This window comes from Fundulus heteroclitus, unplaced genomic scaffold (assembly GCF_011125445.2).
Source record: "Fundulus heteroclitus isolate FHET01 unplaced genomic scaffold, MU-UCD_Fhet_4.1 scaffold_44, whole genome shotgun sequence".
In the NCBI taxonomy this organism is placed as follows: domain Eukaryota; kingdom Metazoa; phylum Chordata; class Actinopteri; order Cyprinodontiformes; family Fundulidae; genus Fundulus; species Fundulus heteroclitus.
Genome location: NW_023396857.1, coordinates 644215 through 661701, shown reverse-complemented (window position 1 = coordinate 661701; position 17487 = coordinate 644215). Strand labels below are relative to the sequence as shown.

Sequence of the window (17487 nt, the reverse complement as noted above, 5' to 3'; positions counted from 1 at the left end):
AGGGTTTCGTACAGCGAGAAAAACTGTCCTTAACAAGGAGGAGGAAGGAGATGACGATTTGTTACGTTTCTATAGGTGCAACCCGACAGGCATACAAAGGATGTGGCAGCAAATCAAGATGAAGTATGAAAATATAGTTTAATCAGGTCCAGTTATGTTATTTTTATGTTTAGACTCAACCACCAAATGTATTAATTGTCTATATTTAACAATTGCAGTAAATGATGGGATGGTGTGAGTTATTCATTCATCTTTTTGCCAGAATTTGGCTTTACCCATCCTTCCAAAAAGGAGTAAACACTGATTTTCTTGTATAATTTGAGCCAACCTCGCCTTTTATCAGTCATATAGGTTATATTTGTATTTTAAGATGAAGTAAAGGCGGTATTATTTAAGTGAAGAAATGTGCCGTAGCCCTGGAAAAATATGGAAATATGGAAAAATATACGAATGGAAAATCAGAGCTGGGGGTCAGAAAATTTGATACAGAATAAATGACTGCTTTTATTCTGTGTCTTTCTTTTATTAATCTTGTGGGTCTCTGACTGTGGAACATCTTTAAACCATAACTGAGTGCAACAGTAACATTCCTGACACGAGACATGCAGCTGCCTCTGAAAGATTTCCTGCATCTCCTTCATGACTAAAAAGCTGCTGTTGGCATAAAAACAAAGATCAGCACAAATAAATTGTTCAGAACTGAGAGCGTTCCTCGTTGTGTTAGAAAAGCAATGTTGTGGCCGAGAATATTAAAATAAATCATTGACAGTGGAGAAAAACGCTTGAAAATATATTAATCCAGGAATGATCAGACGTTTAATCGTGGTCTGATCAGCCTACAGAGATTTCTGCGGAGTATTTGCTCTGCAGCATGCAGGCTCCTCCAGGACAGGACTCGCCTTTTCTGACACTTCCTTATGCAGATCTCAGCTAAAAAGTAGGAAAAACTCAGAGTTAGCCCAAACAGCTTTGCTCGCTAGCAGGGTCGTTTCTCAGAGTCATTTGTTGTCATAATTTAACTCAGGGCCAAGGCTTCTGAGCTTTCTGAAACAGAAAATCTAAGTTATGCAGGAATTTAGCCCAGAAATCCCTCTGTATATCCACTGACCAGCTTTCTGACAAGAGGCCCTGATCTCGTCTCATGGGGGCGGGGCCTCAGCTCAGGTCACCTACAGCTCTCCTCTTTGTGACCTGAAATTGTTTTCAGGCGTTGCCGGACATCACGGATGTTATCGTCTTGCAGCTGCACCTCCATTTTCTTCTTCTTACGTCTTTTTTTTCCTTCTATGATATTTTCCTCAATTCTTTCAGTACAGCCTCGGTTTTCCTTTCTATCCTGACCTGAAAGTCCTCTTCTTTTCCTTCAGCCAAGCTTTAGATCGGGGTTTATCTGATAGAAACACACAACTTTGATGAGGGGCACAGTAGCGTCCACAGAGACACCGATGTTGTCTGTGGTGCGTTCTGTTATTCCAGCTATGTCCCCCCGGTGAGGGCAGCAGAGTTCACATGAGAAGCACACCTGGGCTGCCAGGTGTCTACAGCAAACACCTGCCCACATTCAGACTGTTTAAGGAAGCTACTTTGGTTTCTGTGATACTCACAGTCAACAAAACCGTGACTTAGGGGGGAAAAAACAGGTTTTTGCTCTTTTTATGAGTTAAACGGATGAGTCACCCGAATTAATTATCTGCACATAAAGCATTTAAATCTATACACACATTAAAACACACTCAAATCAACGGTTTCGCCTTCGTTTCAATCGTAACAAACATACAATACAATCAAACACTGACCCAAAACACAGTGTAGACGGCCCGTCCATTTTTACTCTGCCCTCACGTTCAGCCTCTTCCGTTTCCAAAGAGGAGGCGTAACTATCAGCAAAAGACCAGAAAGGATTTCCAATGAAGATTTTCTAAGAATAGATCATTGAGAGGAGAATAAACCGTTTTCTACCTTGTTGGGACAAAGGCGTATGAAGCTTTGAGACCATTGGGTCAGAATCAATCAGCCATGCAGTCCTAGTTTCCATCGCATCGCTGCAGATGGTGGCAGCTTCAACTGCAGGAATTGTCATAGTTTGGGTTTTGTTTAGTTTTAGTTTTGGACTTCTCCTTACTTTACCTGTTCACCAGCCATTAACCAATCAGCTCTGTTCACCTCTCAGCCACTAGTCACCAACCAATCAGTTTGTTCCATTTACAGTCTCCACCCCTCCTTAGATCAGTTCCACCTGTTGCCAGCAATTAGTTTTCAACTCCAGTCACCTGTTCACTCCTCTATTTAGAGCTGCCTCAGACCACTCTTCAGTGCCAGATTATTTCGAGCCACTCTGTGAGTGTTTTCTAGTGTTCTCTGTTTGCTCGCCAACCTGTGCCAGCCTGAACCCTGTACAACCTGATTACCTGCCTGTTTCTTGACCTGTTCTGTCTCTGGATTTCTGAGCCTGCCTGATCCATGTCTAGTTATCTAGCTAGCCTGCTGCCGGACCTGGATCTGTTCTCTGACTCTGTTCCCGGATTCTGCTCTGGACTTTCCCGCACATCTGATCACCTGGTTTGACTTTGGACTCAAATTTACCCTTTTGCCATTCTGCCTGTCATCCCGATTCTAGCCATTACCTGGCCGGGTAATAAACTGCCTTAAACACCTACTTGCCTGGCTGAATTCTGGGTCCTCTGATTCTGTTCATGACAAGAATGCTTGAGACATTTTTAGGAAGGAAAGAAATAAGATCATCAAATTTCTTTCTATCAAACATCAACTGATTGTTGTAAACCATTAGGTATAATTTTAGTAAAATAAGTCTATCAAAGGGTTTACATCTGTCCCAGGGGAAAATGTGTGGTATAACCATGAGGAGTTAAGACAGCCTTCTTCACAAAGCAGGTTTGAAAGATTGTTAAAACAGGTGGTCATTAAAAATCGAGCCGATGTTTGATTACTGAGGGACTGTATATCCCGGGATATAAAAATAACAGCTTTCTGCTTATTGTCACCAAATCAAGTCTTGATTTACTGTGATCCTCAGGTTTACATCACCTACAGTCCTTTAACATACAAAAAGAAGCGTATGGACCCAACAGAGAAGATATTTCACTGCAGATGTGGTGCTGGAACCATTCTTCAGGTTTCTCAAAGTTTGCCCGGGCAGGAAAAGTTTATGCCCTCTGGACACAGACACCAGCTGAAATATTTCTGTTTGTCTTATTGGGAAACTCCTTTCATCAATTGCTCTATTGTTGATGAAAGGATTTCCTTCCCTGTGGTTTTCTGATCGGGCAGGTTAAAACAAAAAGCTGCTCTGACATGAAGAGGGCGGAGCGTCGCTGCTGTAAAAACCCATTACCTCATGACTGCTTCCCGTTTGTTTTTGCAACGCTACACCTGAGCTGCTTCTACCTGCCACCTGAGGAGAAACCAACACTGCGCCGTGTTTGCTGTCAGGCTGGTTTCTCACAATGGACACGGGAGACAAAGGAAATCAGAAGGACAAAGAGGAGGCAAAGCAGGACTCAGGGGAGGAGACAGGAGGCCTTGACTGGCTTCTTAAAAACAAAGACTCAGAGACGAGTCCTGAGCCCATGGACAGCAACGTCTTGCTATCAAGGTATGTGATTATACCGACCAACACCTGCTGTTTCTGGGCCCATCTCCCAGCGGAGCCAACAGGTGAATGTCAGGGACGTGGTGTCAAGTTTCCTGTAAACAGGTGTCAGCTCATTTAAGGTCCTCCATAGTCACAGGCTGCTTTCTCTCACCTGCAGCTCCAGAAACAAGGTTAAAAATGCACTTTCCTGCTTTGAATTATGGCTAGACTGTAAACATCAACCTGCATGTGTTTCATCTTCACACCTCAGACTGCAGAATACTCCTACCAGCATCTACAGCAGCAATGTGTTCACGAGGGACAAAGTATTCAAAGCAGCATCTCAGGGGGACGCCGCTCAGCTCAGCGGCCTGCTGGACTACCTGCGACTCAACAACAAGCGACTTACGAGCCCAGATTTTATAGGTGAGTGGAGTGGAAGCAACTTTATCAATCCTGCACGCTGTGACTTATTGCTCAACTGATTCATTCACATTTTGTTGTTGAAAAGATCATTGGCACACAGTAATGGAAGAAACACATAATAGAAACTTAACAGTCGCATTAGATGTACTTGCTTGCAGAAGGGGCACGAAGAACCTTAAAATGATCAAACACAAAATAAGCTTGTGATCATTTTACAGTAAAATGTTTCTATAAACGGCCGTTGCATGACAGCATAAGCCGAAACTTTTGGTACATCCATGTAATCTGGGGTCAGTTTATCTGTTTAGCATCACTAAGTCAAAGCACTGCACATAAAAAAGCAAGAAAATAGAAAAACAGTCTGATACCTCAGAAACCTCAACAAAGCAACACATATTCAATTCTATTTTATTTATATAGCACCAATTCACAACACATTGGACTGTAAGTTCTTCCATTTAGCACGTAGCACCTTTAAATTTCGATTGAATTTTATTTATATAGCACCAATTCATGAAACACGTCACTTCAAGGCTCTTTCCAAAGTCAGACTCCATCAGATCCTCCAGGTTGGTGAGAAAGTTTCCTCTCTAAGGAAACCCAGCAGGTTGCATCAAGTCTCTCCAAGCAGCATTCACTCCTCCTGAAAGAGCGTAGAGCCACAGTGGACAGTCGTCTGCATTGTTGATGGCTTTGCAGCAATCCCTCATACTGAGCATGCATGAAGCGACAGTGGAGAGGAAAACTCCCCTTTAACAGGGAGGAGAACCACCAGCAGAACCAGAACCAGGCTCAGTGTGAACGCTCATCTGCCTCCACCCACTGGGGCTTAGAGAAGACAGAGCAGAGACACAGAAAGCTCAGAAGCTCACATTGACCCAGGAGTACTTTCTATGTTAGAGAAGACAGAGCAGAGACACAGAAAGCTCAGAAGCTCACATTGACCCAGGAGTACTTTCTATGTTAGAGAAGACAGAGCAGAGACACAGAAAGCACAGAAGCTCACATTGACCCAGGACTACTTTCTATGTTAGATGGTAATAGAGGATGATCTGCCTCCCCTGATGATGTCACAGCTAACAGAACGCCACAAAAAGCATAAAAAGACAAGATGTGAGCACATAAAGAGAAACATTCGACTGAAGCAAACCAAACTGAAACAGAAAATAAGCTATGGCAGGATACGAGTGACGGAGTACTCCATGTTTGACAAGCTGCAGTGTTTCCGTTGCTGACTTAGAGAAGCAAACAGTTTCTGCGTATCTCAGGTTTTAGGACAGTTCGTTCCAGAACTGAGGAGAATCTAAATTCTCCCCTTGTTTGGTTCTGGCCCTGGAAACGCAGAGCGAAGAGATCCTGGTCGGATGACCTTTGCTACATCACATGGTTCACACCTGACCAGCAACTCGGAAATGCGTTGAGGCTCATTAAGTTTTCCAGGCATCAATAAGAATTCAAATTCAGTTCTTTGGCAAACAGGAAGTCAGCGGAGAGTTTTAAGGTGTGTGTTTTATTAATGCACTATAATAAAGGTTTGATTGATTGATTGATTGATTGATTGATTGATTGATTGATTGATTGATTGATTGATTGATTGATTGATTGATTGATTGATTGATTGATTGATTGACTGAAGTTTATCAAACACAGAACGGAGATCTGATAAAAACCAGGGTAGAAGTTTTTAGTGTATTGCTCTTAAAACTCTTCACCAACACACTCCCCAGGCTGCTGTGTTGCCAAAGACTTGAGCCGAAAAGCAGGACTGCTGATATAATGATGTGTGTGAGTTATTTAACAGACACAACTTGTTTTATTTTTGTTTCAGATGAAACTAATGGGAAAACAGCACTCTTAAAAGCTTTGCTGAACTTGAAGGATGGTAAAAATGACACCATTGAGGTCCTGATTGACATAGCAGAGAAAACCTGTGATATAGACAATTTAATCAATGCAGCTTATACAGATCCTTGTTATAAAGGTAAGAAGTCATATAAGTGTCAATGCTAACGGTGGTTTGGGGTGTTTCTCCTAAATTAAACGTTGTTTATCTGGAAAAACCTGATCTCCAGGCCAGACAGCCTTGCATGTCGCCATTGAAAGACGGAGCTTTGACTACGTAAAGCTGCTGGTCCAGAAAGGAGCAGATGTCCAAGCCACCGCCAATGGGACCTTCTTCCAGCGTAACGCCGGGCTCGGCTTTTATTTTGGTGGGTAATTTCCTCCAAAGGCTTCACATGAGTTATTTCTGGTCCCGTTTTGTCTCCAAGATCATGGGTTTGTTTTTCCAACAGGTGAGCTGCCTCTGTCCCTGGCCGCCTGCACCAATCAGCCGGAGATGGTTTCGTTTCTCATGGAGAACCCGGACAGGAGAGCCGATCCCACCCAGAGAGACTCCCAGGGAAACACCGTGTTGCACATCCTGGTGGTGATAGCAGACGACAGCACAGAAAACACAGAAGTAGTCGCAAACATGTACGACAGAATCCTTGTTCAGCACTACAAGCTCAGCAAAGGCGGCCGAGTCCAGTTAGAGTGGATGGAGAACAACGAAGGTCTGACGCCTCTGAAACTAGCAGCCAAGCTGGGAAAGATTGGGGTAGGACTGTTTGCTCCTCAGCAAAGCAACGTCTCTGTAACTGCTTCAAAGCCAGTGAAGGTACAGTGATGTCCCCTCCTGTTGGTTGTGTCTCGGAGCAGCTTTTCAGCCACATGTTGAACAGAGAGTTTCAGGACGAGGAGACGCGGCCGCTGTCCAGGAAGTTCACAGAATGGGTCTATGGACCTGTTCACTCTTCTCTTTATGACATGAGCTCCATGGACACCGACGAAAACAACTCTGTGCTGGAGATCATCATCTTTGGGAGTGAAATCCCCGTAAGTATTTTACATACCTTTAATTTATGTTCAACTGGAGGTTTATAATCTTCTTTTTCTGTTTTCTGTCACGTCAGTCACTGGATGTTTGCTTTTGCATAAAGATTCTTGACTATTACGGATGAAGCTGGATCCATAATGTGTCCATGTTGAGACGTTATGTATTCTGCAGTAGAGAACTGGATCTAGGCCTTTCCAGTCAGCTAAATGTGAAGTGATGATGAGCTGAAGTTGAGCTTTAAAACATCCACACGTCCGTTTATGTCAGTCAGACTGCAAACAACTTCTCTGCATCAGGAATATTTTTGGAGGCTCGGGGTTTCTGCACTAGGTGCAATGATTGGCCATGAAATGGTGGGGGTGGAACACAGGTTCTGGGTTTTTAGTCCCCCCGTCTGTGATTTCAGATGCAGCTGGTGGCACTGCTGCTATGAAGCAAGAAGGTCCTGGGTTCAAATCCCAGCCTGGGGTCTTTCAGTCTGCATGTTCTCCCTGTGCATGCGTGGGTTCTCTCTGGGTACCTTAGCTTCCTCATATGGTTCCAGAACATGACTCTTAATTGATCTCTCTAGACTACCCCTGGGTGTGAGTGCTTGGTTGTTTGTCCTGTGTGTCTCCATGTTGCCCTGCTGTGATTACACAAACCTCTCCCTAAGGCCTACGCATGCAGCAAATCAGCCACAAGTCTCCAAACCACAGATGTCTGCCATGTGTTGTCATACAAAAAGATTCAAACAGGAGTGGAGTCATGAAAAATGTTTCATGTGTCAGAGCAGGGAACGTGTTTTTAAGAAGACCTGAGTGGTCTGGAGGGTTGATGCCCTGATAACAAGTCTGTGATGGATTTAGGTGCTAATTCAGGGATTTATAGACTAACAGAAGTATTTTAAAGTCTATTCTCTGAGATCCAGGGAGCCATGGAAGGACTTCAGAACCGGGTCCATGTTCTCTACGTTCTTAGTCTTAGTGAGGACTTCAGAACCGGGTCCTTGTTCTCTACGTTCTTAGTCTTAGTGAGGACTTCAGAACCGGGTCCATGTTCTCTACGTTCTTAGTCTTAGTGAGAACTTCAGAACTGGGTCCATGTTCTCTACGTTCTTAGTCTTAGTGGAAGAACTTCAGAACCGGGTCCATGTTCTCTACGTTCTTAGTCTCAGTGAGGACTTCAGAACCGGGTCCATGTTCTCTACGTTCTTAGTCTCAGTGAGGACTTCAGAACCGGGTCCATGTTCTCTACATTCTTAGTCTAAGTGAGGACTTCAGAACCGGGTCCATGTTCTCTACGTTCTTAGTCTTAGCGAGGACTTCAGAACCGGGTCCATGTTCTCTACGTTCTTAGTCTTAGTTAGGACTTCAGAACCGGGTCCATGTTCTCTACGTTCTTAGTCTTAGTGGAAGGACTTCAGAACCGGGTCCATGTTCTCTATGTTCTTAGTCTTAGTGAGGACTTCAGAACCGGGTCCATGTTCTCTACGTTCTTAGTCTTAGTGAGGACTTCAGAACCGGGTCCATGTTCTCTACGTTCTTAGTCTTAGTGAGGAAGCGGGCAGCAGGTTCTGGATCAGCTGCAGCGTTCTGATCCACTTTTTAGGCAGACCTGTGAAAACACCGTTGCAGTGATCAGTTCTACTAAAGATAAACACGGATTAGTTTCTCCAGATCCTGCTGAGACATCAGTCCTTTAATCCTGGAAATGTTCTCCAGGTTCTAGAAGGTCCACTTTGTCTTTAGATGGAGGTTCAGGTGTGAGTCCATCACTACTCCCAGGTTTCAGGCCTGATCAGTGGTTTCTAGCTGAAGCAGCTGAAGCTGTGAGATAACTCTGGATCTCTCCTTTATTGGTCCAAAAATTACTTCAGTTTTGTTTTGTTTTTCAGCTGAGGAAAATTATTATTTTATTATAATTATTTGTTCTGTGCATCTGTTTACCACTTTAATGGACTCAGAGTTTCTGGTGACATTGTCATGTAAATCTATGCATCATCTGCATAGTTTTAGTAACTTATATTTTTGTTTGTCATTATCTGACCAAGTGGGAGCCTGTAGATATTAAATAGGAGAGGCCCCAAGAAAGAACCTTTGGGAACCCCGCATATAAATTTTGTCAGTTTTGAGGAAGCCCTTCTTCTCTTCTTGCCTCATTTTCTAACTTACCGTGCCACCACTCCCTGATTTTTGGCAGCCTGCTGATTCTCCCTCCGTCAGGTCACCAGTGATTCCTGATCCATAAATAATCCACAGGGGGAAGTAAAAAGTGAAAGATTTGCATTTTTTAGATTAAAAACAGGGAAATAAAACACAAACATGGAACAACTACAGTTTCCCTCTGTGACACGAATGGATTTCAACGTGGCGTAGAGATGGAATAATTTATCACGCCAGATCAAATATTTTGGTCTTCACAGGTTTAAGATGTACACTGATGTTAAATAAAACTAAATTACTCAAACGCAAAGCGCGGATGTTCCACGTTGGAAGTGGAAACAGCTGAAGAGGAACCTGACTTGTGAAGTTCTCTTTCAGAACCGTCCAGAGATGCTGCAGATCGAACCTCTTCGCAGCCTCCTCCAGGATAAATGGAACAGGTTTGCCTCCAAGTTTTTCCTGATGAATTTCTCCTTTTACTTGATGTACCTGGCCATCTTCACCACCGTGGCCTTCTACAGAAAAGACGGACAGGTAAGGCAGAAAAAGGGAATGCAGCCAGTATGTCACTGAATTGTGACTTCTATTAACTAAATGCTCTGGTTTACCCACAGCCGCCCTTTCCGGTGGAAAACATCCCGGCTGATCACTTCCGTTGTCTTGGTGAAATCATCAGCATCCTTGGAGCAGCAAGGTTTCTCTATAAAACTGTAAGAAAACACAAAGTTGCCTATTTTATCACATAAACAGTCTAGATTACCTGCAATAATGTGTTATTTTGACATCCTTAGATATCTATTTTCCGGAGGAACCCCCCAAACATAAGGGCTCTGTTTACTGATGGGTTCAGTGAAATTCTGTTGTGAGTATCATCGCTCCCTCACCTCAAACCATGTGACGTATGGACTCCCAGGGCTCTATTCTATCAGGGGGCGGCACAGGAGAGAGGATAAAAAAACAAAAAAGTTACCTTTCTATTGTACCTGTTGTTCAGTTACAGTCATAGTTTAGATAACACTGGAAAAATCCATGGATGTTTGATTTCACACACTGCACATACAGGAAATATGACGTGCCGTTGTGGTGCAGAACCTGATGAATGACAGCAGCTGACATTGTAATTTTCTTTGGGATCTATCTATTTATCTATTTATCATCTATCATCTATCTATTTATCTATCATCTATTATCTATCTATCTATTATCTATCTATCATCTGTCTGTCTGTGGAATTAAAGAATATGACATATATAGCATGATATGAAGTTTTAAGGCAAAAATAAGTGCATAAGAGACACAAAGTCTAAATAAATATATAGACTAAATAACCTTAAAGGGCCTATATCATGCAAAATTAACTTCTTTCAGCTTTTAACTATATTATGATGCTGTTCCTTCATTAAAACCAGGCCTAACGTGATTTTTTTTTTTTTTTTTTGCTTGATTTATGCATGTCTGAGTGATGTTCATGTATTCTGCTCTGTGAGCGGCCATTACCAGTCCCCTCCAGGAAGTTCCCACCTTGACCTCATTTGGTATTTTGTGTTGACAAAAGAGCAGCAGCCTGCAGACATGGAAGCCAGGAAGAGAAGCAGACCAGAAATAAAATAGAATATAACATCATAGACTCGTCCTGTGGAAGTAAAAGCATAGCAAGGTTTTACAGCAGCAGGACTGTTGGGTAAATGGCGGATCTCCATGAAAGCATCGTGTACATGTTGTTCCGGCTTTAACCACTAGGTGTCATTATTACTTACTGCTCCTTTAATGCAGGGGTGTCCAAACATTTTGGTACATGGACCAAACTGTCAAGAAGCTCAAGGAACAAAAAATTAATTAAATGTTTTTTTAAACCAAACAAATATATGATGTTAATTTTTTTTACCTGCTCTACAAAATATGGTAATTTTAAATAGTGGAAAAAAAGGGTTTTACCAATTTGTTGTATTAAAAGATAGTCATCCAGTTTGCAAATTATTTGTAATAATTCAATTTGAGTCTTTAACAATAATAAACTCTTTTTGGTCTAGCAATGTCAGAACAGTATTTGGGTAAATTGCTCTTTGAAAACACTCGCTGTAATCAGCCAATTTCAATAATTGAATTCAAAGTGGATTTTAATGCACCAAAGTCTGCATTTGAGTAATTAGATGTAATTGGAGAGATGTTACTATGAAATTAAAGAGAATCTCAAAAGTGTGTTTATTAACAGATGAATACTTTTTGTTGTACTAAACATTTTCAATCGTAGGAATTTAACGTTTCTGTAATAATTTGACCTAATTAAAATCTGGGCTGCACCTGATGTTTGCTGGATTAAGCCCTAAAATACTAAGACTGGTCACACCCTGACAGCGAGATCATCTAAAACCCAGCTTTACAAAACTCGTCTCCTGGGCATTTTCAGTGGCTGTGAGACATCAACATGACCTTAAACTGAGAAAAGTGTGAAAACCCAGTTTAACTAAACTATTCATAGCTCTTGATATTTTCTTCTCTCACTTTTTTCTTAACAGTAAACTTCTCTATTATATCTTGGGATATTAAGGCACAGACCTTTATGGGAGGGTGAGGATAAGAAAGCAATAAAAACTCCTGTTTAAAGTCACGTTGGGGACACAGCAAACGTCTGATTGAGCAGATTATATTTTCTTAGATCAAAAATTATTGTGTTAATGCCAAAAATAGAGAAAACAGATTTTACTTTCACATAAAATGTGAAAGTAAATCGCTATCGTGCTCGGCTTCATTCATATATATATATTCTTTTACTTCATTCATATATATATATATATATATATATATATATATATATATATATATATATATATATATATATATATATATATATATATATGTGTGTATATATATATATATATATGTATATATATATATATATATATATATATATATATATGTATATATATATATATATATATATATATATATATATATATATATGTATATATATATAAATATAATTCTGATTAAGAAGATTTATTAGATTTTATTTTGGGGCTATTTCATGTTCAATGGACACAGAAACAAAAAGGTACAAAAGAAAAAAGGTGAAAGAGAAAGAGGAAAAGGAGAGAGCGATATAACATCCTCAGAGTCTGCTTCTACACCTGCAAAGAGAGGTATAAAAAGAACAGCAGAACCAGCCGATAAAATATTACAGGTACAAACAACCAACGCCTTGATACCATCACTGAAGAATATACAGTATTATTTAATATGAGATCTAGAAAGTGAAGATAATAACAGAGATATTCTGGATAGAAGTGAATCTAGCACCTGAATAAAAGCACCTGTAGGTAGCTTTTGGAGCTGATCGTCAAAGGTTGATGCTTCTGAAAATATAAATCATAGCGGATAGCCTTTAGTATTCTCCTGGCAACACAGCAATGCAGCAAGAGTGTCTTCAGTCAGAGGCTTCTTCAGATCTGCTGAGACACAGACCTCTACAGGACATCCTGGCTGCTGTTATAACCGTCTATAACCAGGATTAATCATTCTGACTAATGTTAGACCACAAACTATCTGTTTCTCTGTGTTTTCAGTTTCCTGCAGGCAGTCCTCCTCCTGATGTGTGCAGTGCTGTACTTCTGCGGGCGGAGGGAGTACGTCGGCCTTCTTGTTCTGTCTTTGGCGCTCGCCTGGATAAATGTCTTATATTATACCAGAGGGTCGAGGCAGCTGGGGATCTACAACGTCATGATGCAGAGAGTGAGAGTTTAGCACCAGTCTCAGTAAAAGCTGACAGCGGAACTGCCTGGTTGACCGTTTCTTCCTCTTTAGATGATCTTGGGTGACCTTCTACACTTTCTATGTGTCTACATTGTCCTGCTGTTTGGATTTTCCGCTGGTAATATTCCTAAGTACAAGAAATTGAAATTGTGCAGGGATTCTGTTTTGTACGAGTTATGACTTCTAACCTGAATGATTTTCTTCCCCGATCTGCAGCCATTTGTACCCTAATTGACGACTCAGCTGACCACGCTGGAACAAAACAGAGCAATGCCACAGTCCCACGAGGGAGGAGCTTTCCTGTCGAAACGTTTAAATGCAAGAAGCCGAGTTACAACGACATCCGCTTCACCACGCTGGAACTGCTGAAGTTCACCATCGGGATGGGAGACCTGGAGTTCACCGACCACGTTCAGTACAAGGAGGTCTTCTACATCCTGCTCATCTGCTACATCGTCCTCACGTACATCCTGATGCTCAACATGCTCATCGCCCTGATGGGCAACACGGTGGAGAGGATCTCCGAGCAGAGCGAAACCATCTGGAACCTGCAGGTGAGAGGATCTGCCTTCTGAGACGAACATTCACAGGATTACATTAAATATGTTCCTGCAGCTGTGGATGTGGCAGCACATTTAGCTCTGTTCTATTAGCTGTGACATCATCAGGGGAGGCAGATCATCCTCTATTACCATCTAACATAGAAAGTACTCCTGGGTCAATGTGAGCTTCTGTGCTTTCTGTGTCTCTGCTCTGTCTTCTCTAACATAGAAAGTACTCCTGGGTCAATGTGAGCTTCTGAGCTTTCTGTGTCTCTGCTCTGTCTTCTCTAACATAGAAAGTACTCCTGGGTCAATGTGAGCTTCTGAGCTTTCTGTGTCTCTGCTCTGTCTTCTCTAAGCCCCAGTGGGTGGAGGCAGATGAGCGTTCACACTAAGCCTGGTTCTGGTTCTGCTGGAGGTTCTCCTCCCTGTTAAAGGGGAGTTTTCCTCTCCACTGTCGCTTCATGCATGCTCAGTATGAGGGATTGCTGCAAAGCCATCAACAATGCAGACGACTGTCCACTGTGGCTCTACGCTCTTTGACAAATCTGTATAATCTGACTGAATTTTAATTTGTAAAGTGTCTTGAGATGACATGTATCATGAATTAAATTATATATATATATATATATATATATATATATATATATATATATATATATATATTTGTGTAAATAACATAGAATTGAACTGAATTGAAAAGAAATTTTAAAAGTGCTAAATATTTGCAGTCCAACACAAACAAACCCTTTTATACAGAAAGTTAAAGCAAATTAGAAACAAGCAGCGAACGTTTTAGCTTTTTGAAGCAGTTGGAGAAACCACGTTGTTGTCCTTTCCCAGAGAGCGTTCACGATTCTGGACATGGAGAGGACTCTGCCGCGCTGGCTGAGGGCGAAGCTCCACTCCAGAGCATCAGAGATGGTGTGCTTCAGAAACGACCAGAACAAGGCGCGGAGATTTGTCAGGTGAATGTTCCTGGATGTATTAAAAAATATTTAAAAAATGTCCCAGCAGCAGAAGACCTCTCTGCCAGGAATGGTCACCCCCCTCATTTTGCTGTTTTGGTCATTTTCATACCTTCGTTTCAGGCATGAGCATAAGGTTCCTTCAACTGGAACGTTTTGTAACAATCGTGTGAAAATTCTTCCTGATTTGACCTTCTGGCTGCTTCCTTCTTCAGGGCCCCCACAGTTTGCAACTAGCACCTTGCAGGGGTCCAGACTGCAGCCTGGGGGCCATTTGGAGTATGGAATGATACTGTGTGGCCCCTGACAGTGTAACAAGAAGTGTATAAATTTGGCTCTCCAACAAACGGAGTTGATCCATATTGACACTGGTTAAAGTTTTTTTATAATGAGCTCTTCCTGACAAAACAGACTTTTTATTCCAAAACAGACTAGGCCACGCCCATTTATATCCCTGGTTAAACAACAGAAGAACGTTTGCAGATAAAAGTTCCTGTTTTTGTTGCCGGAAATAGTGAAAAATATTTTCTGAATCAACAAAATAGAAAACCTTCAACTAGGACTGGATGACGTGAACCAAAATTAATATCTCGATATCTTTAGGCTGAATGCCGATAAACGATATTTATCGCGACACCTTTTTCTTTTCATAAAGTAATTACCAAAAGACCTCTGAATCAAAGCTTCGCCCCGAATGTCCCACAGGAACATTTTTAAATAAACAGCTGTAGATAAACATGAGAAACAGCTGGAAAATAACCTTCTGTACTGTATAAAAGTTATAATCATAACACAACATAGACCATCTCAATATAAACGATATAGTTTCATCTTTTAATTATTTTTAATAAATCTCGATGTTTTTAAAATCTCGATTTATAACCCAGTCCTACCTTCAACCCAAAACATAAGGAAACTAAACACCTTCTCCTTTATTCGGGGAACCATTGGAGACCTTATTTTGATATTTTCTAGAAAAAAATAATATTGCATGTTTAATTTATTGCCGATTATATTCCTATATATATAGGAAACAATTAACTAAATATTTTCTAGTATTTTGAGTCGTACCATGGTACTGTCGACATGGTAATTTTGGCCCACGGGGGAAAAACGTTTGGTATTACTAGTGTGAAGAAATGTTTCTGTGAAAACTATAAATTATATATTTTTGGTTTAATCGCGGACGCTGATCTTGCGAGCAAAGCACCGATGTTTCAGATCTGATGTTATGCAGAAATAACTTTTCGTCTCCTTCAGAGTGACTGAAATGAAATGGGAAAAATGGAGATCGGATCTTGGCACTGAGCTGAAGGAAGACCCTGTAAATCACATCATGAACGCACCGACCCACCAGGAGAGATCCGGTAGGGAAACCTTCACTGTTGTTTCCTGTTGCCTGGAGTAATAATAATAATTCAAATGTCCAACTTTACTATTTAGGGAATCCATGGGACCTAAATGTGCTGCTCCAGAGGATCCGCTCCAGCCGACATCGACGGGAGGACAACTATGTTCTCTAACTCCATCAATTTCTGTCCCTTAAGAAATATTTTTCAGACCTTAAAGCATAATTGATCCAAATAATCCAGAAAATAATCTTAACTTCAGTGCAGGTCCCTGTGTGTGTTTTAACATTGTCGAACTACAATTAACTGTGAAGGTGGTCGTAGCACCCGCTTTAAATCATTTCAACTACATTTCTCCACACAACCTACCTCCTGTGGGGCGAAAACAATTCTATTAATGCTTATAAGTAAGATGTTTTTGTATAAAAAAATCATTTCTAGCCTGCTTCTGGAGATTTAGCAGTGGATGTGAGTGTATTTACACGTGTAAATAGCAGTTTATGTGCAACACTGTCACTGCATATTTTAAAGCTGATATAATGTGATTCTGGGAAGTTTTCCTCCAAAAGTCAAACTTAGCAGCTGGAGCAAACTAATAGAGATTCCCATGTAAAGAGGATAGGCCTTATTTGGACTGAAGTGTATTAATCTTTATCAGCTTCATCCTCTGCAGGGTAGAAGGTGGTCAGTGGGGAGGAGGTGGGCCACCGCAGGTCTGACACAGAGAAAGGACGTTCCACCGTCTAAACACCAACAGCTCCTGTTAATTTACAGACTGCTGTTCAGGCTGGTTCTCCAGACGGTGGCACTGAACCAGGTTCACACAGGAGAACCCCACACGGGATTATGACTCTAAGAACTGCTGCATGTCGACGTGAAGAATCCCAAGCTTTTTTTTTTGTTTTTTTACAATAAAGAAAGTCGTTTATAAAAGCTTTCTGTTTGCAGTCCGTCTTATTTTTAAGTGAAACATCTGAGCTAAAGATATTTTACATGATTTCACTTTATTTCCTGAAGGTGAGGGAAGCTGGAAAACTATAGATTCACTAATTAGAGTAGCAGATCAACATTATTGTAGGAAATTATTTGCAAATGGATTTCTTTCTAACAGCCAAATATATCCTGCTGCACAATGGAAGAAACAAGAAGGTCCTGGGTTCAAATCCCAGCCTGAGGCTTGTCTGCGTGGGGTTTGCATGTTCTCACTGTGCATGTTCTCACTGTGCATGTTCTCCCTGTGCATGTTCTCCCTGTACATGTTCTCCCTGTGCATCATGTTCTCCTTGTGCATGTTCTCCCTGTGCATGTTCTCACTGTGCATCATGTTCTCCTTGTGCATCATGTTCTCCCAGTGCATGTTCTCACTGTGCGTGTTCTCACTGTGCATGTTCTCCCAGTGCATGTTCTCACTGTGAATGTTCTCACTGTGCATGTTCTCCCTGTGCATGTTCTCACTGTGCATGTTCTCCCAGTGCGTGTTCTCACTGTGAATGTTCTCACTGAGAATGTTCTCCCTGTACATGTTCTCACTGAGAATGTTCTCCCTGTGCATGTTCTCCCTGTGCATGTTCTCCCTGTGCATGTTCTCCCTGTACATGTTCTCATCGTGCATGTTCTCACTGTGAATGTTCTCACTGAGAATGTTCTCCCTGTACATGTTCTCACTGAGAATGTTCTCCCTGTGCATGTTCTCCCTGTACATGTTCTCCCTGTGCATGTTCTCCCTGTACATGTTCTCCCTGTGCATGTTCTCCCTGTGCATGTTCTCGCTGTGCATGTTCTCGCTATGCATGTTCTCCCTGTGCATGTTCTCCCTGTGCATGTTCTCCCTGTGCATG

General features: G+C 41.6%; 1 protein-coding gene across 1 annotated transcript; it reads left to right on the top strand.

Moving 5' to 3' along the window:
- Positions 1–3361: 3361 nt before the first annotated feature.
- On the top strand, positions 3362–16543 carry LOC105920755 (transient receptor potential cation channel subfamily V member 1). Its single transcript, XM_036131483.1, has 15 exons — positions 3362–3613; positions 3864–4018; positions 5847–5999; positions 6091–6228; positions 6313–6617; positions 6719–6895; positions 9419–9574; positions 9655–9750; positions 9832–9902; positions 12604–12769; positions 12842–12908; positions 13007–13344; positions 14176–14300; positions 15561–15667; positions 15744–16543. The coding sequence occupies exons 1-15, from the start codon at positions 3465–3467 to the stop codon at positions 15821–15823; spliced, it is 2283 nt and encodes a 760-aa protein (XP_035987376.1). The 5' UTR covers positions 3362–3464; the 3' UTR covers positions 15824–16543.
- The last annotated feature ends 944 nt before the right edge of the window (positions 16544–17487 follow it).